The sequence below is a fragment of the Arachis hypogaea genome, chromosome 13 (assembly GCF_003086295.3).
Source record: "Arachis hypogaea cultivar Tifrunner chromosome 13, arahy.Tifrunner.gnm2.J5K5, whole genome shotgun sequence".
In the NCBI taxonomy this organism is placed as follows: domain Eukaryota; kingdom Viridiplantae; phylum Streptophyta; class Magnoliopsida; order Fabales; family Fabaceae; genus Arachis; species Arachis hypogaea.
The window spans coordinates 102,673,326-102,695,411 of record NC_092048.1 but is presented as its reverse complement, the minus strand read 5'-3'; the positions used below and the strand labels follow the sequence as shown (position 1 = coordinate 102,695,411).

Here is a 22,086-nt window from a genome sequence, read left to right as displayed (position 1 = left end):
ATTTGAGAATTATATTTTCAAAAGGTTATCACTGAGATGATAATCTTACAGAATTAATATCCTCCAATAAAACCGGTTATGGTACGGTTAGAACTTGTGAAGTATTTGAAATGTTAAAATATTAATATAATAAAGTTTTTTATTAAATTTAGTGATTTATCATTGTGGTAGTGATCATAATATTGAGAGATAAATATTTTATTATTTAATCTAAATTATTTTTTGTCACAGGACTATTAAAAAGGACATTATAATCCGAAAAGATCAATATATATATATAATGGTCTTCATTGGATGAAGATTAATAGATTTCATTTATTAAATTATATATATATATATATATATATATATATATATGAAATCTATTAATCTTCATCCAATGAAGACCATTGAACTGATTCACTTTGAGAATTCCTAATAGTTATAATTATCGCATATTTGTCAATAGAATATTCTAAAAATGAACATAATAATAGAGTTCTTTTGACTTGCGATTATCATAGTAATTGACAATGTATTTATTATACTTTGATTCCGGACACCTAATACCCTAGGGTGCTAGTTGAATGGACATTGGGTATGATTTAAATACTTGTAGAATTAATGATTCGTCAATAAAGAATCCATCAACTCTCGGTAAAGAGTTTGAGCTCTATGATTATAATGACTGAGATGAATAAAACCTTGAGTAAGGGGATTGAATGAATGAAGAAATGAGTTTCTTATTAGGTCATTCACAATCTATTTATAATATATAAAAGCTGATACCAACTCTCTCCACAATGAGTTTAAGTCATCTTTTCTTTGCTAATGATGCCATATCAGCAATTCTAATGACTTGGCAAAAGATGAAAATCAACCAATCACTATTTAGTAAAACGTTTTAAAAAAATTAAAACAAAAAACTCTTATTTATTATTATTCAATTAAAACATCAAATACTAATTAAATGCAATAAACATACATTAAAAGTGTCATAATAATAATAATAATTATAAAAAATTTCAGTTACAAATATTCAAATTCTACAACTTATACATATTAAGACTCTTACTACTCTTCATTTCTTAATCTCTCATACTAATTGTCAAAAATTTTTTAAATTTAATATAACATTTTTATATATTTTTCATTCTCATTCATTTATTTTTTTAATTATTTACAAACAAAAAAACCGCAAGAAAAGACAAAGTGTAGCCATTAATGCAAATCAAAAAACGAAAAAAAATGAAAATACAGTTTTGTATAACTCTAATATAAATAACCTATATCTTTTTTAAAAATAAATAAATTCAAAATATATTTATAATATGTTTTCTAAAATATTTTTAATATAACATTTATTAAAACATATTATATAGTATAAATAATCTATCTCTCCGCGTATTGCGCGGGTCTCACTCTAGTTCATTATAATAATGGTAACAAGTTAGAGTTTGACAATTAAACCATATTCTAAGGGTTAACCAAGAGATGGAAAGATAGAAAGAATTATACTTTCTTCTTCTGAGATTCTTAATAAAAATATATTACTTCATGCTATCTAGTTTTTTAAATAAAGAATTAAAATTAAGATTATACAACTATGTAATAATAATGATTCTTAATTAAAGCTTTTTTTTTCTCTTAGTATATTAAATTACAATAATGCTCCACATTCATGCAACAATCCTAATCAAGTCATCCAAGTAATTTTGCATTCACGCGCCCCTCCCTCCATGTTATTTGAAAAACACACGAACCCCCTCTCCCCCTATTAACGTAATTACATAAAGCTTCTTCTTCAACGTAAACTTTTTTTGATCTGCATTGCAATTTTCTTCTTTATTCTTCTCTGCTCTCATCCTTCCTCTCTACTCTCGTCGTTCTCCTTCGTTTTCTTCTCTGCTCCTCGTTGTTGTTTTTGTTTTCTTCTTCGATCTGCATCAGGTTTATCTTCCTGCTATTCTTCTTCGTTTTCTTCTTCGATCTGTAACAATGAATTATTCAACTTCAAATCAGTTGAATGAGAGCGATTTGGATTATTCTTCTGAATCGAATCAAGTGGACGAGGTTTGGATTATTCAATTTTGAATTGAATTGAATGGAATGAAATTGCTAAATTGAATTGAATCGAATTGAATGGACGCAGGTATTCTGATCTGAAGTGAATTAAATTAAATTGAATTGATAATGTCTAAAGTCTAGATGCATGTGTTTTGAATTCAATTATATATATATATATATATATATATATATATATATATATATATATATATATATATATATATATATATATAATGTTCGGTTCATTTAGTATTGTACATTGTTTTTGTTTTGATTTATATTTTTGGTTCATCCTGCAGGCAGGTGTTTGAATTTGAATTTATATAATGGACAGTATTCGGTTCATTTAGTATTATACAATGGTTTTACTTTAATAATATTTTCGGTATTCATGTTTGAATAAAACGTGATAAACATTAAATTATCATCAAGAAAAATATTTCTGCATGCATATGAACTCAAGTAAACACTTAATCAAGTGAATGTAAATCACCAACTCTAATGAACTAATTTCTATTTATATATTGAATAAAATGTGATAAACATTAAATCAGCAAGAAATCACATTTCAAATCATTTATGCATGCAAATGAATTCAAGTGAGCACTTAACAATCAAGTGAATATAAATTACCAACTCCAATGACCCGATTTCTATTCATGTTTGAATAAAACGTGATAAACATTAAATCAGCAAGAAAAACATTTTTGCATGCAAATGAAGTCAATTAAAGTAAGTGATGAACCAAATTATATATTAGAGAAAGAAAATAACAACTCATTTTCCATTCGTATGCCCTAGTTACGGAAAAAAATGGAATCAGAATAAGTTGATCTACTAAACTAACCAACTCAATATACTAAACCTAAAATTGAACTAGGAGAAATGCGAGATTTGCGAGAAATTAAATACACATAATAAGAGTAGTTTTTCTCATAACTTGTGAAGTTTGTGTTGTTATTTTTGTTTGTTTTTTCTTCTTTTTTTCAAAAGCTTCACTCGAAATAGCAGTTACAAACGTGGTTTGAGAGATTTTGAGAGAAATTTGAAATTCTCCGGTAGTAGTTTTGAGTGTGAAGAAGGAACGTTGTTTCATATTCAAGACACGAATGAATTGGTAACGTTTTGAAAAAGGAGTTTAGCGTGTGTAATACACGTTCATTTAATGAGATTGAGTTTTTTTTTTATTTTAGGCCTATTTAGATGAATTTAAATAAAAAATTGCTTAAATGTATAACCCAACTGATTAAATTATATTCCGTAATAATTATAAAAGATAGATCATTTTATACTTATATCTTACGTTATTAGTTATTACATTGTAAACATCAAAATATATATAATGTTTGTAAGAAAAATACAAAGTTACACGCCATAACAATTAGATTTGATAACTTAAGTAAAATATATTGACGAAGAGAATAATTTATCAACATTTATTTATAAATTTTGTCATTTTATTTTATAGTTATCTAGTTATTTAATTATTATCATAAGTGAAATATTTAAACTTATAATTTATCATTTATGTATTAATTCAATTATTTTATTGATTACTCATTAAATTATTAAATAATTATTTTTAATAATTGACAACAATTGTTTGGATAGACGACTTAGAGGAATTCAATGTTTTGTTAACCACATTAATAAGTAGAATAGATATAGATAGATAGAACAGGAGCGGAGAAAAAATGGCAAAGCATTAAGATGACACGTAAATAATGACCTGCTGCAAAATTGTGCTATTAAGTATAATATAGATTTAATTTAATTATTATCATAGTGAAATATTAAACTTAGTATTTATCATTTATGTATTAATCCTATGATTTCTTGATTACTCATTAAATTATTAAATAATTATTTTTAATAATTGACAATAGTTGCTTGAAAGGACTTAGAGAACATTTAATATTTTAGATTGCGTTTAGTTCTGAAGAGAGATAAGACAAGATATTTGAAAATAAATAAGATAAGATATTGGATTTGTTTAGGTGTTATTTTTGAATTTTTTTTAAATGATATTTTTTAAAAGATCTTTTATAAAAATAAAAGTAATTTTATATTTGGATATTTTATGTAAAAAGATTTTTTTTTATTTATTAATTATGTTTGGATAAAATAAAATAAAAGTACTTTTTGTTCGTTCACTACTAGAAAATTTGTTATTATAGACGGATATTTCCGACGGATTTTATCCCATGGAAATACAGACGGAATTTTAGAGAAATTTTTTGTCGGAAAACAAAAAAAATGAATTAGCATAAATTACAGACGGAAAAGAAAATTCGTCGATAATTTTGTCGAAAAAATTAATTTTTTTTGTGAGAAATAGTACATACGAAAAATCTATCTATAATTAAATGAACAAAAACGCTGCGTTTTATTGAATTATTACAAGCAAAAAATCCGTCTATAATTTAAAATTTTTCGTCGAAAATATTGAGTTTCCCTAATTTTATCACCAGCCTATTGAGCTCCATTCACACTCCACACAAATTAAATGAGCTTGTTCCTCTCTCCGTCACCAAGTTGCTTCTTCTCTCCGTCGCACCAGCTTCTTCCTCCGCTGTCGCCGCCGCTCGCGTTGCAGGATCTCTCTCTGTCATCCCTTGCGTCGCACGGGCTCCCTCCGCCACCGCTCTCGTCGCGTCTGCAGCGATTCGTGAAACTCAGCTCAACTCGGTGGTTATTGTTGAATGGCGAAGCTCGGAATGATAGCTGACTCCGTTGGTAACTTCTTCTCCGGCAAAGACCAGCTTCCCTGGTGTGACCCTGACATCGTCGCTGTAAGCCTTTTCTTTTTCTCGATTCCATTTTCTTTGTTCCTAATTTTCTGATGAGTTCTCTTATGACGAGAATGTGGCGAGATCTCAGCGGAGCTTCCTCCAATTGTTCCTAATTTTCCGATGAGTTCTCTTATGACGAAACTATTGTCGTTTTGGATCATGTTGAAATTCGGTGCTGCTGTTGATGGAGATGAAACCATTGAGCAAAAAGCTGAGGAGTCAAATTGAAGGTTGTTACGATCGATGTTGTTGTTGTTGTTGTAGAAGGAATCTTGGTTTTGGTGATTATTATTCTCAGGTGAGCAATTTACAACATTATTTTGTTGATGAATGATGATGAAGCCATGTTGTTTGCATTGAAGCGGTTTCAAACTGATGAATTGGATGGTGCTGGTGATGGGACATGCCACCATTCAGAAAGAATTGGTTTTCCATTCAGCCTTTCCAGATCAGGTGACAAACAAGCAATTCTTTCTTTTCTTTTTTCTTTTTAATAATTAGCAAAAATCTTAAAACCAGAACAGAGTTATGTATGTCCCTAAAATTTGAAGGATAAAATGATTTGTTTACATTAGAGAAGAAACAAAGAGAATTTTGAAGGAGGAGTGGTAGCAAATATGGTAAGAAGGAGATAATTGAAGTGATGATCAGATCAATTAAGGATAAGCATTCATACTTTGTTTAGTTTAGTAGTTTAATTAAGCAATTGAAGTGCTGCCTCCCTTGCTCAGGTTCCTAACGAGACCAAGAAAAATTTCTTGATTGTTTAGTTTAGTAGTTCTTCAATATGGATAAACATTCATACTTTGTAATTTTGTTTAACATTTATATCATACTTTGTAATTTTGTTTCTTTTATCGTAAGCGATAAACGTTCATTTTCACAATTCATGGCAGTGGCAGTGTGTGAAGGAGAGGAAGAAAGAAGCAATGGCAATTCCCATATTGAGGGCTGAAATCATTCTTCACTCTCAACCACTCCTTCATTCTTCTATATCTGGTGGTATTGATGAAACTGCCAAAAAGAAGGAAAGACTGTTGCTTCCTTGTTCTTCTTCTTCTACTTATGAGCTCAACCCTGCAATTCGGTCAGCTACTGACCAAACTATATCTTATCTGATTCTCTTTCATGGTTTTAGACTTGTTGGGCCTTTCTTAAACAAAGGTTTCTTTGTTCATTTTTTGTTGGGTCTTGCCTCCTTCCTCATTCAGACAAGGTACTAAGAGTGCTAAATTCTGATAAACCCATGTCATATTTATGTTTGGATTGGTAATTAATGGAAGCTAATAGAATGAAATAAGATGGAGAGGAAAGCAAGGGAATGGAATGGAGTAGAGTGGTATAATCATATAATTGTTCTGTTCCATTGTTTTGATATTTTTGTTATTAAAATGGAGTAATTTTTCATTCTATTTTTTTGATATAGCAATGGAATATACTAATTTTGTTGGGGGGAAAGAAATTAGCATTTTGCATTGAATCTTATTCCTCCCAAATTAAAGGGAAGAAAACCAACACAAGATGGTGGCATTAGATGGAATTTATTCTATCATTTCCCATGTCCCTCTCACTTTCTGAAGTCCTGTTCTTTTTCTTAAGGTTGATAGAGGTGGGGAAGATGCTTTGCTTGTCAGCAACTATAATGGGGGAGTTCTTGCTATTGCTGATGGTGTTTCTGGGTATGCTACTCTCTCTCTCTCTCTCTATCTGTATCTAGCTTTTTCCTAGTGTAAAACTTCAATCATTGAACAAAAACAGAATATAAAACTTTGAAACTGGTTTTGATTAATTAACTTAACTGGAGTAAGATTGCATCATATGTTAAAATTGAGCTGTATTAACATTATCTTTTTCTCATTCTGTGCCATAGTTGGGCAGAAGAGGATGTGGATCCTTCGTTGTTCCCACATGAATTGATGGCAGTCCAAAGAATTGCAATTGGGTCTCCTAGAGAGGTTGCTCAGCCTGATGCAATTAGAGCAGCATTTGCAGAATTCTTCTCAACGCTTATTTTTGTTTTTGCTGCTGAAGGCTCTGACATGTCTTATAGTATGCACTCTATACAACCCCCTTTTTAGTTTATAAATGTTTAGATTAATTTACATGCACTGAAAGTGACATCAGCAAATGAAGTTAAATGAAAAAGAAAAGTTATAGTCGACAATTATTATAAGGTCAATTCTCTAGTGCCTTCCACTTCCGTACCAAAAGAAACCCCCTTTTCTTTTTGCATGTGACAGATTTCTTATGTTCTTTCTTCAGTGAATATTCATCTTGGGATCTATATAGCCTACCATATGCATCATTGTTCTAAACATTTTACTGATATGGTATGAATTATTTATCAGATAACCTCACTCAAGCTCTTCTATTCCTTTCTCATTTCATGGGAGATATCCATCAGGTATATGCATCATGAAACTATTCAAAATCACCCACACACCAAGATTATATATATGTTAGTTTGGCATTTAATCTTTTTCTTTCTTGTAAAGATACCATATCCTCTCTCTATTTAACCTTCACTTTTTCTTGCCCTTATTCAAACCTTTCACTTTTATCTATCTCCCCCCCCCCCCCCCCCCAAAAAAAATCAAATCTTTTTCTTGCAGTCTTTCTTCACTTTTTATGCATTGGTTGTTGAGAGATTTGGCCAGAGGATCGGGTTGTTTTGCCTGTTTGCGCTCATTTTTCCTGCCTTTCTTTGTGTAGTTTATGAACGGTTAGTTCTTCTTTTCCTTACATACTTTAAAATTGATGTTTCTGTATTTGAATTCATTCTTCAAGTCAAGGTGCTGAAACAGTATCCCAGTTTTCGTCTGAATTCTGTCTTCTAGTTGGTTGCAGAAATTATATTGCATGATATTCCAGTTGACTCTTCCTCTAGCTATTCCAGTAATAGCATTTATGCATAGCTCCAAGCACACTCACTCAAGATATTGGTTTCTGGCTATAGGTAATCTCATAGATGTTTGTAATGCTTTGGTTTTAATTTGCTTTATTTAGTGTTTGCTAACTTTGTCGACTGCCATCACTGCCTTGAGAAATATCAGTAGGAATAGGAAACTCTGTCGACTGCCATCCCTGCCATCACTGCTTAGTCAAATGCAATTCATCAAAATTGTATTGTTATTGTGGAGTTTCTCTTTTTGTTATAACTTCATAGCTGATTCTATTACACTAATCTTCTATTAGTTATACTACACCAGATGAAGAGCAAAGTCCAAAGAACTTAAAATTGTTGTCCTATTTTGCTCATGCAAATTGGCAATTAGGTGACTGGTGTCTCTTGCCCTCATCAGTATATTCATAATCAATTTCCATGGAGAAAGGCATGTCAAAATTAGAATTTAATGATTCTGTTTACAATGAACTAGATTCTAATCCAACAGAAGTGGATGTGATTCAGAAGAAGCTGCTGTTGAGGAATCTAATGGGAATAAGGATGCTATGGACCTTGAGATTCGTTCAAGAGGGAATGTGGTGGAGAAACTAGTAAGAACAAAGCACCATAAGGAAATTACTTTCCCTTTGGTGATCAACTCTTCTGAATCAAAACCTATCAGGTTCAAGAAGAATTCATGCACATATGGCTGATGGATGCTGATTCATGTCCATTTTTTGAGAAAGAATTCAGTTAATCTTTCTGTAATATATGTTTGTGTAAAATTTAGTATGGTTGAACAATATACTGAGGATTATAGTTGATAATACACTTTGTTTATGTTTTGAATTATATTGACTTGCTTGTTTATAATAATTTTCTTTTAGTTTTATAATACGATGAATTTGTTTATTTTTTGTAATATTATAAATATTCGAATACAAATTAGATACAAATTTGTATTAAATTTATATTTATTTTGTATGAAAACAAGTTTATTTTGTAATTGAAAAAATAAAAAAAATTCTATTTTAGCTTAGTGACGGATTTACAGACGGATTTTCTGTCTGTAATCAGAGTGTGAGATAATTTTTCAAGGTTCAAATTACAGACAGAAAATTTGCGGGAAAATCCGTCTGTAATTACAGACGAAAAATCTGTCTGTAATTACCAACGGAAAATCCGTCAGAAAGTTCGTCGTATTCGGGAAATGGATGGAGAATTTACAGAGGGAAAATCCGTCGGTAACTGGTAAAAATCCGTTCGTAATTTTTTAAAAATCCGTCCGTAATTTTTCGATGGAAAAAATTCATTGGTAAAATAATTTTCGACGAGGCTTTTCCAGAGGGACAAAATCTGTCGGTAACCAAAAATTCGTCTGTAATATAGACTAAATCTGTCTGTAAATCTGTCTGTATTAAGCCATTTTTTCGTTGTGATTTATCATGTGAAACATTTTTTAAGGAAAAAAATCTTTTAAAAAAAGATGTAAATTGTAACTTCTAAAAAAAGATGTTTTATTTTTTATTTTTTTAGTACTTTTATTTTTACTATTAGAAATTTTTCAAACACGCTAAAAAAATAAAAAATTTATCAATTTAATAATAAAAATAAGATACAAAGGATAAAAAAAATACAAAAATGAGTATTATTGTATTTTATTTAGTGGTAAACTAGAACAAATTATAAAAAGCTAATTTATTTTCAGTTATTTTCATTCAAAAAATTTGAGAAGAAAAATATAATAATAAATATAATTATAAAAAATTAACAAAAATAATAAAACATAAAAAATAAGCTGTGTCTCTTGTTAGCATTTCTATATCATTTTTATCAGAATGAACACAAATTATACAAATTCAGTATCTCAGAACATAATATCTTTATTCATATCTTATCTATCAAATATAATTTTGTGTCTCTTTATCTTTATCTTAATATTTCGTGTCCGTAAACAAATGCGGCTTTATTGACCATATTAATAAAACGTAGAATGGATAGATAAATGCATAACGAAAACAAATCTGCTACACATCAACAAAAATCACTCTCATTAAAAAGAGCGTGATTACACGCACACTTCCAAACAAGTCATTTACGTTCACGGGGCTTTACGTTATTGTCGTCGTTATCTTCTTCTTCTTCCTCCTCCTCCTCCTCCTCCTCCTCCTCCTCCTCCTCCTCCTTTTTCTTTGCGTGTTTTCTCCTCATCATCATTCTTTTGTTGCTGCTGTTATTGCAGTAGAAGGTGAGGAGAAATAATTTTGAATTGAGCAGAACAACGAGTTCAAATACAATTTAATTCACTCAAAAATGAATCGAAATTATATAATGATTGCGACACAATTAACTCAAAAAGAAAGAGAAGCAGAGAACAATGGTAAAGAATCTGCAGAACTCAAAAATCGTGTTAAATTTGAGTAAATCAAGAAGAATTTTGAGAAAATAAAATAAGAAGGAGAAAATAAAGAAGAAAAAGATGAAAAAGAAGAAGAAGAAGCAGTAAAAGATGAGGAGAAAGAGTTTTTAATCGTGTAGGACAACGAGTTCAAATGCAGCTTATTTCACTTAGAAATGAACCAAAATTATATAATAATTGTGACACAATTAACTCAGAAATGAACCGAAATCACCTAATTGATTGCGACACAATTAACTCAGAAATGAATCAAAATTACATAATGATTGTGACACAATTAACTCAAAAAGAAAGAAATTATATAATAATTGTGACACAATTAACTCAGAAATGAACTGAAATTATATAACAATTGCGACACAATTAACTCAAAAATAAACCGGAATTACATAGTGATTGTGACACAATTAACTCAAAAAGAAAGAAAAGTAGAGAACAATGGTAAAGGATCTCCAGAACTCAGAAATTGTGTTAAATTTGAGTAAATCAAGAAGAATTTTGAGAAAATAAAATAAGAAAAAGAAGATGAAGAAGCAGTAGAAGATGAGGAGGAAGAGGAGAAAGAGTTTTGAATTGTGCAGGACAACGAGTCCAAATGCACCTCAATTCACTCAGAAAGGAACCGAAATTATATAATGACTGTGACAGAATTAATTCAGAAATGAACCGAAAGTACATAATGGATTCCAACACAATTAACTCCAAAATGAACCGAAATTACATTACAATTGCAACACAATTAACTCAGAAATGAACCGAAATTTACCATAATGATCGTGACACATAAACTCAGTTCGAAAACAAGCACACAAACAAGACTAAATCATGAACAAAAACACATCCAAAATCAATTTTGGATTAGACAACGTCATTAATATGTTTCTTCTTCTTTTTTATTTGATATTTCCTTCTCTTTTTCTTGGTTTTATTCCTCTTAAGAGAATAAATCGAAAAGAATTTTGAGAAAATGAAATATGAAGGTGAAGATGAAGAAGAAAAAGATGAAAAAGAAAAAGATGAAAAAGAAAAAGAAGCGATAGAAGATGAGGAGAAAGCGGAGAAAGAGTTTTGAATTGTGTAGGATAACGAGTCCAAATGCACCTTAATTTACTCAGAAATGAACCGAAATTACATAATGGATTGCAAAACAATTAACTCAAAAATAAACCGAAATTACATAACAATTGTGACACAATTAACTCAGTTAAAAAACAATCACACAAATAAGACTGAATCATGAACAAAAACACATCGAGAATCAATTTTGGATCAGACAATATCATCGACATGGCAAAAATTCAACAATAACAATAATAATAATAATAACGACGACAACGATAACGACAATATGTATAAGAAGAAGATAATGATAACGATAACGATGATGATTATGATGATAATGATGATGGAGGAGGAAAAGAAAAAAGAAGGAAAAAAAATTCAAATGAGAAAAGAAGGAAGAAGAGGTGGTGTTGTTGGTGATAACAAAGAAGACATGCATGCGTGAATTTGAAAGAAGAAGAAGAAGAAAAAGAAGTGCCAGGAGAGAGAAAAAATGAGGAAAAGAAGCGCGTGACTCTAAATCATTTGGATGAACTTAAATGTTAAAATTGATTGAATGTAAAGAATAATTCAAACGAAGAATAAAAATAAATAATAAAGCATCGAAATGACACGTAAATAATAGCCTGCTGTAAAGATTATGCTGTTAAGTATAATATAGATTTACAAAATTTAATTATAATAATAATCACAATAATAATAATATATCTTAAATAGGCAATAATTTATTATGGTGACTGATTCTTAATTACAATGAATATTTTCTTAAATTTATCTATACAAGCATAAGAAAAATAAATACGAGGGCACAATATTTTTTTTCCTAAAATATATTTTATTACATATAATCTAGACAATATATATATTTTGTTATTTCTATTATTTAAAATCTAAATCATCCTAATTAAGTTATGAGAAAAACTCCCCGATGAAATAAAATAGTTAATTAAATTCAACCAAATGATTAACGAGTTTTATATTTTACACGCATGCTCTTACCTATTTTCTGCTATTATTTTTTTTCTTTTTTTCATCTTTTTTCTTTTGTTATTGTCATTATCGTCACTATCATTACTACTACCATCTCATACTCCTTTTTTTTTTTCATTTGAATGAATATTTTCTTAAATTTATCTATACAAGCATAAGAAAAATACGAGAAGGGTTGGCACAATATTTTTTTTCCTAAAATATATTTTATTACATATAATCTAGACAATATATATTTTGTTATTTCTATTATTTAAAATCTAAATCATCCTAGTTAAGTTATGAGAAAAACTCCCCGATTAAATAAAATAGTTAATTAAATTCAACCAAACGAGTTTTATATTTTACACGCATGCTCTTACCTATTTTCTGCTATTACTTTTTTTTTTCATTTTTTCTTTTTTTCATCTTTTTTTTGTTGTTATTGTCATTATCGTCACTATCATCACTACTACCACCTCATACTCCTTCTTTTTTTTTTATTTGAATTTTTCTTCCCTTTTTTTTCCTCCTTTTCCTTCTTCATCTTCATCTTATACAAAAATAATATTGTTTATTCTTTATCTAATTTTTGCATTTGTTATGCTTATTTTTGCTGTGTTATTTACAAATTTATTCACGTATTTTTTTCTATCAAAATTTATGACTCTGCAAGTCAAGTCTTCATGAAATAAATTCTTAGTTCTATCATATCATTTAGTTGAAAATTTCGATGTTAGAGTGAAAATATTTTAGTGTTATTCTTTAGAAATTTATTTGTTGTTTTATATATCAAATACGTCTTCTTCTTATACGTAAATACTACTGTTCTATTCTCTTTCGAATTTTTGTACTTGTTCTACTTAATTTCGCTGCGTTATCTACAAATTTTTTTACTTATTCTCTTTTCTTATTAAAATTTGTGAATATACAACTCAAGTCTTCATGAAATAAGTTCTTAATTTTATCATATTATTTTGTTGAAAATTTCGGTATTAAAGTGAAAACATTTTGATTTTAGAGTGAAGACATTTCGGTATTATTGTTTAAAATTTTATGTGTTATTTTATATATCAGATACGTCGTCTCCTTTTTATTGGTAAATGACATTATTGATTCTCTTTCGGTGCTATTTTTGTTTCTACTAAGAATTCAATCCAATAAGTAAGAACCTTCATTCATTCAACTAAATATGATTGTAATATAGTATAGACATATTCATTTAAATCTAATATGAGAAGCAATGCTTCTAAACAAAGAACTAAGTTCAACAGAACAAAAGAAAGATAGATAGAAAGAAAAATAATAAGAAGTAAAAAAATGTAGTATTAAAGAAGAGATTTTTATGTCTTTGTAGCAAAATTTTAGTGTAAAAATTTTAGTGCATTTAAATCTTTTGAACACTGTCTTTTTGTATTTGGTAACTTTTTCTACTCTGAAAGCAGATGTTGATTTTTCATCCTAAATACGCTCGTTCACTTGAAGTAACTTCTGCGTTCACTTAACATGCGTTTATATTTGATTTTTCTAGTCCTTGTTGGTTTTAATAGTTTTCTCAATAAGAATTTTTAGATTTGTTGCAACCACTTCTAGACGTAAATATTTTAATTATTTTTTATTATTTTAGTACTCTCTTTCATATTTTAATTTTTTATTTTTTATTGAATTTCTTATTGTAATTTTATTGTAATATGAATTAGTGATCCTATTAAAAAAATAAAGTAAATAAAAAACTGATCATACATCACAATAGAGTCATAAATAATAAAAATTTGTAATCCAAAATAATACTAAATAAAAAATACTAAAGGTACTAAAAAAATTATAGAATATTTTTTTATTTGACATGATAAAATTTATTATTGTAATTCTTGTGCACGGTTTATTATTCTAATTTTTGTAATATGTATTATTCTTCTTATTAGAAATGATAAATTAAATAAAAATTAACTATAAGTAATAATAAAAAGCTGAATCCAAAATAGTAATAAAAATAATATTACTAAGAATATTTATAAAAAATACTAAAAAAAATTATTAATTTATTTATATATTATTTTTTTAATATAAAATATATTTTATCAATTTTTATATATTATTTTTAATTTAATAAATAAATATTAAATTTTATTATAATAATAAAAAATTATAATATACTAAAATAGAATACTAAAAAAATATTATATAAAAACCATACTAAAAAAATATAAAAAAAATTAAATATATTTAAAAAAATAATATTATAATTTAATATTATATTTTTTAATAATTATTTATTTAAAAATAATTTTAACTGATATTATTTAAATAATATTTATTTTATTAAAATTAATTTTAATATAAAATTATTAAATATAAATTATGTTAATATAAATTTATTTTTACTCAAAATTAATTTTATAAAATTACTTTTATTTAAATACACACTTAGATATATAACAGAACTGTTAAATTGTATACGAGTTATAATCTTAATTAATTCCATTACATTTGTATGGTATGGTTAATTACGTATCTAATCGATAACGCTACCATATCTTATGAATCGTAAACAATTCTTTAAATGGTTAACCGTTAACACCTAGAATCTTTTGGGTACGTGTTATTTATTTACTAAAAGTTTCTGTAACCTTTCTTGGCAACAGTAGACAGTAATAATCCAAGAGGCCAATAGTGTGATTGGAGTCTGATTGGATTCTCTCGCACGAAACAGGACAGAAGTGGCCAGCCTAATGAGGCGCGAGAAATCGCGTGGCAGTGCATGTAATAAAAATAGAACGAGAGGGACATACATCTGAAAATACATTCCAAAGATTCCATCCCCGAAATTTGAAGGTGCAAAATGCTGGCGTTCCTTTTCAGCGCTCTAATCCAAACAAAGCCACTTTTCATGCCACTATTTTTTTTTCATTTATTTATTTATTTATTCATTCATCATGTGTCAGAAAATAAAACTCAAGCTTAGCCTCCCTGTCTCTCTCTCTCTCGCATTAATTGAAGAACGTTCTCACTCATTCACTCCTCTTCCTTTCTTTTCGATTCTTTCTAAGCATCGATTCTCTGCTTCATCCTCTCTTCGTCTTTCACAGGTAGGTATTCCTTCTGTTGTTCCTTTCTTCTTTCTGATTCTGCGTGGTTCTCCCGAATCGTTTCAGCTTTCGGATTCGATCCGATCAACTTCCTATGCTCTAAGACTGATATCATGCATGCTTCAATTTACTTCTCTCGTTTTCTCATCTTTACTTGTTCTTCCTGTAATTCTCCCTGAACAATCCGAATAGTTTACTTTGCTATCGATTTTCCTTTTCTATATGATGACGATCGTTGAAAATTCTGCTCTTAGTATATCTTTTTTCTTAGTCAGAACTAAGAAAGAACTCTTGCTGTTAGTGATATATGAATTCATTGAATTTGATCGTATTACTTCTAAAGCTGCAAATACAGGTCCAAGATCAATTAGCTCTGAATACTTTTCTTTCACTTTCAGCTGCTGCAGTTTTGCATTTGAGGAGTTCAACAAGACGATTCTCAAGAGTAGAAAGAATACTGACCCTGTACCTCAGGTACCTAACTTATTTGTCGAAATTGTGATTTAGAGATTAAGATTTGCAATTATCATTTCTTGTTTTATCCGGTCATCTTTCGGTAAATTACAAATCTACAATTTACAAAGGTATTTCGTTTTTGTTGTTAAATAATGACAAAAAAAATTGTTACCAAAAAAAAAAAAAAACCCGAGGCATGATCCCGGTTGTTCGTGAGCTGTCTCATACTCTCTCATCTGAATCCGACTCAGCTTCTGGCGAAGATTCCCGGGGTTGTTGACGTGGCGCACGATTGTTAGTTCTTGGCGCCTACTTCAAGTGTCTCTGTTTCCTTCTCTATAATTTTAATAATTTTCTTGAGTTAATTATTTATGCTTAGTTTAATTATTCCGCATTCAATAATTGAATTTTAATCCTGATAGCGTAAAATGGTGGTTTGACGGTACGTTTATTGCAATCTCCGAAAAGCTGAGAGAATCAAGTATTGGTTAATTGATGATGACAATTGCATCTTTCTTCACTTATCAATGGAGAATCCAGATATCTTTTTCACGTATCCCTTTCCTTTGTTTCTCTATTTTTACATCACTATACGGCCAATTATTCTCATGATTAGTAATTACCCTCGATTTCAATAGTGGAACGGAATATTGATTTTGTTACTGGATTGATTCGAGTTCTACGAAATTGTATGTACTATGTCCTTGTTGCGATGAGACACCGTTATAATCATTCCCCATATTTTATGATCATTTATCTCTCGTTAAAAAGTGTTGCCTTTGCATTTTCCTGACGGCTATATATAATAATATCATATCAAATCGATTAATAAATCCCATTTGTGTGGCACACATCTACTATTGCTTTCCACCATCTTCTTTGATGACATATAAACTATACGGACTACAAATTTCTTTATGGAAAAGCGCTGATGAAAGCTCAGACCGACCAGAAAAGAATATGTACTCTTTCTGTAATGACAGCAATAATAAACCACAATTTTCGACAATACTTTCTACATTTTTTAGTTGCTATACGTAACTTTTTCTCCTCCCCCCCCCCCCTTAGAATAAAATAGTAGCGATAATCTGCGTTAATCTTGTTAATGATGTGTACTTAGAAATTCCTTACAGATGGTAATTACCTGCAAATTTAAGGATGAAGAAAATAGTGCTAAAAAAAGTGTTAATTTTTTCAGTTCCTGACTTTTTGGGATCATGGGGAGCAGATTATGTTGATGCGTGCGTGATTGCTGATAAGTTGAAGATCCATAGAGAAGATGGTGAAACATCGCTTTAGAGAGTCTATAAAATCTTTGTTTGGAAGTCATGTTGACCCTGAGAAAGAAGAGCAACTGCAGGGAGCTAAAACAGGTACAATTTCTATCCCAAGATTAAAAGCTCAGCTGCCACCATGACATCACAATGATAATGATAAATAATTTTCCACGACTTATCAATCACCTTGTAATGATTAAACAAATGATTTCGTGTTTTGCTGCTCTTTTTTTTCCTACAGAAATTGATGACAAAGTGAAAAGGATATTGAAACTTATTAAAGATGACAACCTTGAAGAGGATGGCCCCCCTTTAGAGCAATCTAAGAAGGAACCACTTGTTGAACTGATTGAGGATTTCCACAATCAGTACCAATCGCTCTATGCACGATATGATCATTTGACAGGTGAGTTAAGGAAAAAGATTCATGGCAAGCAAGGAGAAAATGAGAGCTCATCGTCCAGTTCAGACTCAGATTCAGATTATTCTTCAAGAGACAAAGTCAGAAAAAATGGACAGCTGGAAAGTGACTTTCAAAAGATAATTGAAGGCTTAAAGCAAGAACTTGAAATGGCTAGTGTGGAAGTTGCTGAATTAAACCGGAGGTTGACAAGTACTCATGAAGAGAAGGAGGATCTTAACTCGAAATATGTTGCAGCATTGAGCAAGATAGAAGAAGCAGAGAAAATAAACATGGATTTGAAATCTGATGCTGAAGCATCGAGTATTCAAAGATCAAAACTTTTGGATGAAAATGCTGAACTAAAAAATCAACTGGACGTTGCTGGTAAGACAGAAGCTGACCTGAGTCAAAGATTGGAGGACTTGAAGACAGAAAAAGATAGTTTGACATCGGCGAAGGAGACAGCTATCCAGCAGATTGTTGAGGAAAAGAAGATTACAGATGACCTGAGAACCACAGTTGATCAACTGAAGGATGCGAAATTCTCTCTTGAGAAAGAATTACAAGTCGTGACAGGGGAAATTTTCATTCTAAAACAGCAGTTAGAGCATGCAGATGAGGAAATGACAAAGGTCAACAACAACCTGAGAGAAACTCAGGAAGAAAATGAATCATTGAAATTGAAACTTTCACAGGCTTCTGATGAGGTCCAGCTTTCTCACAGAAGAATTCAAGAACTTGTAGACGAATTGAGTCAGTTAAAGGAGGAACATGTTGCAGCATTGAGCAAAATAGAAGAAGTAGACAAAATAAACATGGATTTGAAAACCGATGCTGAAGCATCGAGTACTCAAAGATCAAAACTTTTGGATGAGAATGCTGAACTAAAAAATCAACTGAATGTTGCTGGTAAGACAGAAGCTGAGCTGAGTCAAAGATTGGAGGACTTGAAGACAGAAAAAGATAGTTTGACACTGGAGAAGGACACAGCTATCCAGCAGATTGTCGAGGAAAAGAAGATTACGGATGACCTGAGAACGACAGTTGATCAACTGAAGGATGAGAAATTCTTGCTTGAGAAAGAATTACAAGTTATGACAGGGGAAATTTCCATTCTAAAACAGCAGTTAGAGCATGCAGATGAGGAAATGACAAAGGTCAACAACAACCTGAGAGTCAGTGAGGAAGAAACTGAATCATTGAAATTGACAATTTCACAGGCTTCTGATGAGGTTCAGCTTTCTCACAGAAGAATTCAAGAACTTGTAGATGAGTTGAGTCAGTTAAAGGAGAAACATGATGAGAAGGAAAGGGAAGTTTCAATCCTCACCGAGATGCATGAAGGGCATCAGAATGAATCCTCAAATAAAATTAGGGAGCTTGAGGGACAAGTCACAAACCTGGCACTAGAACTAGAATCACATCAAACCCAGAAAAGAGATATGGAGGAGCAAATTAAAAGGGGCACAACTGAAGCAAGGGAACTAGGAGAGCACAATTTAGGGCTACGTAGCCAGATTTCAGAACTTGAAATGAAGTCCAAAGAAAGAGAAGAGGAACTATTTTCCCTCAAGAAGAAACTTGAAGATAATGAGGAGGAGTCATCCTCTAAAATATTAGATTTGACATCTCAGATAACCAATCTGCTGACTGACATAAGCACATTACATTCAAAAAACAATGAACTGGAAGAGCAGATAATTTCAAAGAGCAGTGAAGCATCAACTCAAGTCAAAAGCATTACTGATAACATGAGTGTGTTGCAGCACGAAGTGGAGTCCCTACAACAACAGAAAGCTGACTTGGAAGTTCAGTTAGTGGAAAAAGTCCAAGAGAATTCAGAGTATGCAATTCACTTGCAAAATCTGAAAGAGGAGGTTGACAAAAAAACCCTGGAACAAGAGAAACTTATGGAAGACACCGAAAATTTACTCATGCAGATAAGGAATCTGGAATCAGAGGTGAGCACTATGAAGAACCAGAAAAGTGTAGATGATGAGCTGATAAGGACTAACAGCCACGAGATTGATCATTTGAGACAAGAGAAGTTGGAGCTACTTGACAAAACAGCAGAATTAGAGAAAACATCATCAGAGAGAGGATCCGCGTTTTCTGTCATCCAGGACACACTTCGTAAGGTAGAGGAAGAGAGTTCAGCTCAAATAATGAATTTGACTGAGCAAATCAACAATCTTCAAAATGATTTGGTTTCCTTGGAGAATCAGAAACAAGAGTCATCACAGCAGTATGACGGACTGAAGTTGGAGGTGGATTCTATACACAGCCAGAAGAGTGAACTTGAAGAGCAAGCAAGAGCTAAAGATCATGAGAACAGCGAGCTGAGAGAGGAAATTATTGGATTGAAGGGAACAATCACTGCGCTGGAGACAACAATGGCAGAAAAGAAGTTTGCGTTTTCCACTTTGCAGGAAAAATTTCATGAGAAAGAGAACGAAGCTTCTGCCTTAACCACCCAAGTGAATAATCTGCAAAATGACTTGCTTTCATTGCAGGGCTTAAAAGAAGAGTTGGAGCTCCACTGTGGAAAAATCAAAGAAGAACATGCAGAAAGGTTTACACTCATAGAGAATGAAAAGAATGAGCTAGCAGGAAAGTCAACCGATCTTCAGAGAACATTAGAAGAACGAGAAGATGCTTATCAGAAGTTAAATGAAGGTTATATACAAATCGAAGGTTGGCTGAAGGAAAGCAAGGTGAGCCTTGAAGTTGCTGAGAAGAAGATTGAAGAAATGGAACGTGAGTTCCATGAAGGCAGTGAGTTTAAGAATCAGATGATGGCTGAACTGGAGCATACAGTGGAGGATCTGAAGAGAGACCTTGAAGAGAAAGGAGATGAAATCAACACTATGTTTGAGAATGTCCGCATGCTCGAGGTTAAGCTTCGTCTTTCCAATCAGAAGTTACGCGTCACAGAACAATTGCTAAGTGAGAAGGAGGAGAGCTTTAGAAAAGCTGAAGAAAAGTTCCAACAAGAGCAGAAAGCTCTTGAAGACATGATTGCTACTTTGTCAGTAAAGCTTGCTGCCAACAATGAAGCTTTTCAGGAAATCATAGCCGGTGTTAAAGAGTGTGTGAACAGCGTGACGGTTGGCATAGAAACCGTGTGCTGGAAATTCTCTGATAAATGTAAAAATCATGAGAACTCTATCTCCAACATGTCTCGTGAGCTTCAGGTTGCAAAGAACGGTTTCAGGGAGATGAACAAGGAAAAAGAGCAATTGCAGACACAGAGACACCAATTGCTGGAGCAGCTGCGGGATAAGAAGGAAGAAGAGTTAGCTTTGAGGGAGAGGATTGAGAAGCTGGAGGCAAAAGCAAGCAAGGATGAATCAGAGAAGACGAATCTGGCAGCGAACATGGCTCAACTGAGGAATACAGTTGGAGAATTGGAGAAGAAGATGAAAGAGAAAGATGATGGCATGTTGGACTTGGGTGAAGAGAAGAGGGAGGCCATAAGGCAGCTTTGTTTGTGGATTGATTATCATCGCAGCCGTTATGACTATCTCAAAGACGTTCTATCAAAGACAGGTAGAGGCCAACGAACGGCTTAAATCCTTAAAGCTTTTTTAGCACCTTCTTGTGTGTCCCATTTAGGTATGGTGTTGTGGTTTGAATTGTTATTAGTTCAATTTTTCTCATGTGAATTAATTCTTTGTTTCTTTTGGTTAAAAGTTCAAACATGTGCGTGTTTATAATTTAATTCATTCTGTATCAGGAGCATATATCTCCTTCATGATTTGGTTATCATCACATACCTCATCATTACTTGTCATATGAGGGTCATCGTCTTTTGTCTATGCCTCTTTTTTGTAACTTGTAATAAAGTGATATTGAGAAACTATAATGGGAAGAAGAAAATAAATGCAATTATTTCCCCATGCAATATCAAAATTGACGCTCTCCTAATCCCTCTTCCCACCGACCACCTCCGATCCCTCCGTCGCGACGCACATCTGCTTTGATCATCGCGGTTTTCCCCATTCGTGACGGGAAAAAAAAAAACCTAAAATCATTTAAAAAATTTTTAAATATAAAAGTTCAAAAGATCCGAAACGTAATAAAAATAAACATCCAAAACTTAAGAAAAAAGAAATATCCGATAATTTTAAAATTCAAAAACTAATAAAAAAGAGGCATTCAAAAAAAATATTAAAAATTAAAAAAAATATATCTAAAACTATTAAAAAAAAATCCAACTCCCTACAAAAAAAAGGAACATCCAAGATGAAAAAGAATAATCCAAAATTAGTAAAAAGAATCGTTCGAAATTAAAAAAAAATTCAAAAACTAATTAAAAGAATAATCCAAAATAGAAGAAGAGCTGGAAGTGTTTGGCGACGACATCTTCGACGGTGCTGCGTAGACAGTGGGGGACTCGCAGTGTGTGGGAGACAACAGTAGCGGCGGTGGCGCAGTGGGCGATGGACGCTTGACAGCAACAGCGGCGACGCATGAGAATTGCGCGAGACAGCAGTAGTATTGCCGACATTCCAAGCGTAGTGTCTAACACAACTTCTTCTGCAGTTGCGACGCGGAAGACCGGGAGGAAAGGACGCCACCTCGTGCGAGAGCTCCCACCAGCGGAGACGGCGCACTGTCGTGGCGGAGGAACGGTCGACTGAGCGGCAGAGTAATGACACGATGAGAGAGAAAGGTGACATGTTAGTA

The 22,086-nt window shown here is 31.5% G+C and overlaps 2 protein-coding genes across 24 annotated transcripts; both read left to right on the top strand.

Annotated features, from left to right (window-relative positions):
* The first annotated feature begins 4,493 nt into the window (after positions 1-4,493).
* On the top strand, positions 4,494-8,574 carry LOC112732462 (uncharacterized). Of its 22 annotated transcripts, none has more exons than XM_072212196.1 (9): positions 4,494-5,119; positions 5,201-5,291; positions 5,977-6,054; positions 6,438-6,517; positions 6,709-6,887; positions 7,187-7,242; positions 7,451-7,560; positions 7,676-7,794; positions 8,248-8,574. In XM_072212196.1, the coding sequence occupies exons 2-9, from the start codon at positions 5,214-5,216 to the stop codon at positions 8,433-8,435; spliced, it is 888 nt and encodes a 295-aa protein (XP_072068297.1). In that variant the 5' UTR covers positions 4,494-5,119; positions 5,201-5,213; the 3' UTR covers positions 8,436-8,574. The 22 variants fall into 22 exon arrangements, 13 of the variants coding, with proteins under 13 accessions (XP_072068297.1, XP_025636988.1, XP_072068299.1 ...); XM_072212198.1 differs by having other exon boundaries at positions 4,524-5,068; XM_072212197.1 differs by having other exon boundaries at positions 4,535-5,136.
* A 6,394-nt stretch (positions 8,575-14,968) lies between these two features.
* On the top strand, positions 14,969-21,301 carry LOC112732461 (uncharacterized). 2 transcript variants are annotated; one of them, XM_025781193.3, is made up of 4 exons: positions 14,969-15,261; positions 15,660-15,735; positions 16,916-17,090; positions 17,236-21,301. In XM_025781193.3, the coding sequence occupies exons 3-4, from the start codon at positions 16,997-16,999 to the stop codon at positions 20,967-20,969; spliced, it is 3,828 nt and encodes a 1,275-aa protein (XP_025636978.1). In that variant the 5' UTR covers positions 14,969-15,261; positions 15,660-15,735; positions 16,916-16,996; the 3' UTR covers positions 20,970-21,301. The 2 variants fall into 2 exon arrangements, with proteins under 2 accessions (XP_025636978.1, XP_025636979.1); XM_025781194.3 differs by having other exon boundaries at positions 15,045-15,261; positions 16,946-17,090.
* The last annotated feature ends 785 nt before the right edge of the window (positions 21,302-22,086 follow it).

Excerpts from the sequence above, each read along its gene's own strand:
- LOC112732462 (XM_072212196.1), top strand. The coding sequence starts at position 5,214 with ATGAATTGGATGGTGCTGGTGATGGGACATGCCACCATTCAGAAAGAA. Across the intron at positions 6,518-6,708 it reads ATTGCTGATGGTGTTTCTGG|TTGGGCAGAAGAGGATGTGG; the intron begins GTATGCTACTCT and ends TCTGTGCCATAG. Across the intron at positions 7,561-7,675 it reads CTTTGTGTAGTTTATGAACG|TTGGTTGCAGAAATTATATT; the intron begins GTTAGTTCTTCT and ends TCTGTCTTCTAG.
- LOC112732461 (XM_025781193.3), top strand. The coding sequence starts at position 16,997 with ATGGTGAAACATCGCTTTAGAGAGTCTATAAAATCTTTGTTTGGAAGT. Across the intron at positions 17,091-17,235 it reads ACTGCAGGGAGCTAAAACAG|AAATTGATGACAAAGTGAAA; the intron begins GTACAATTTCTA and ends TTTTTCCTACAG.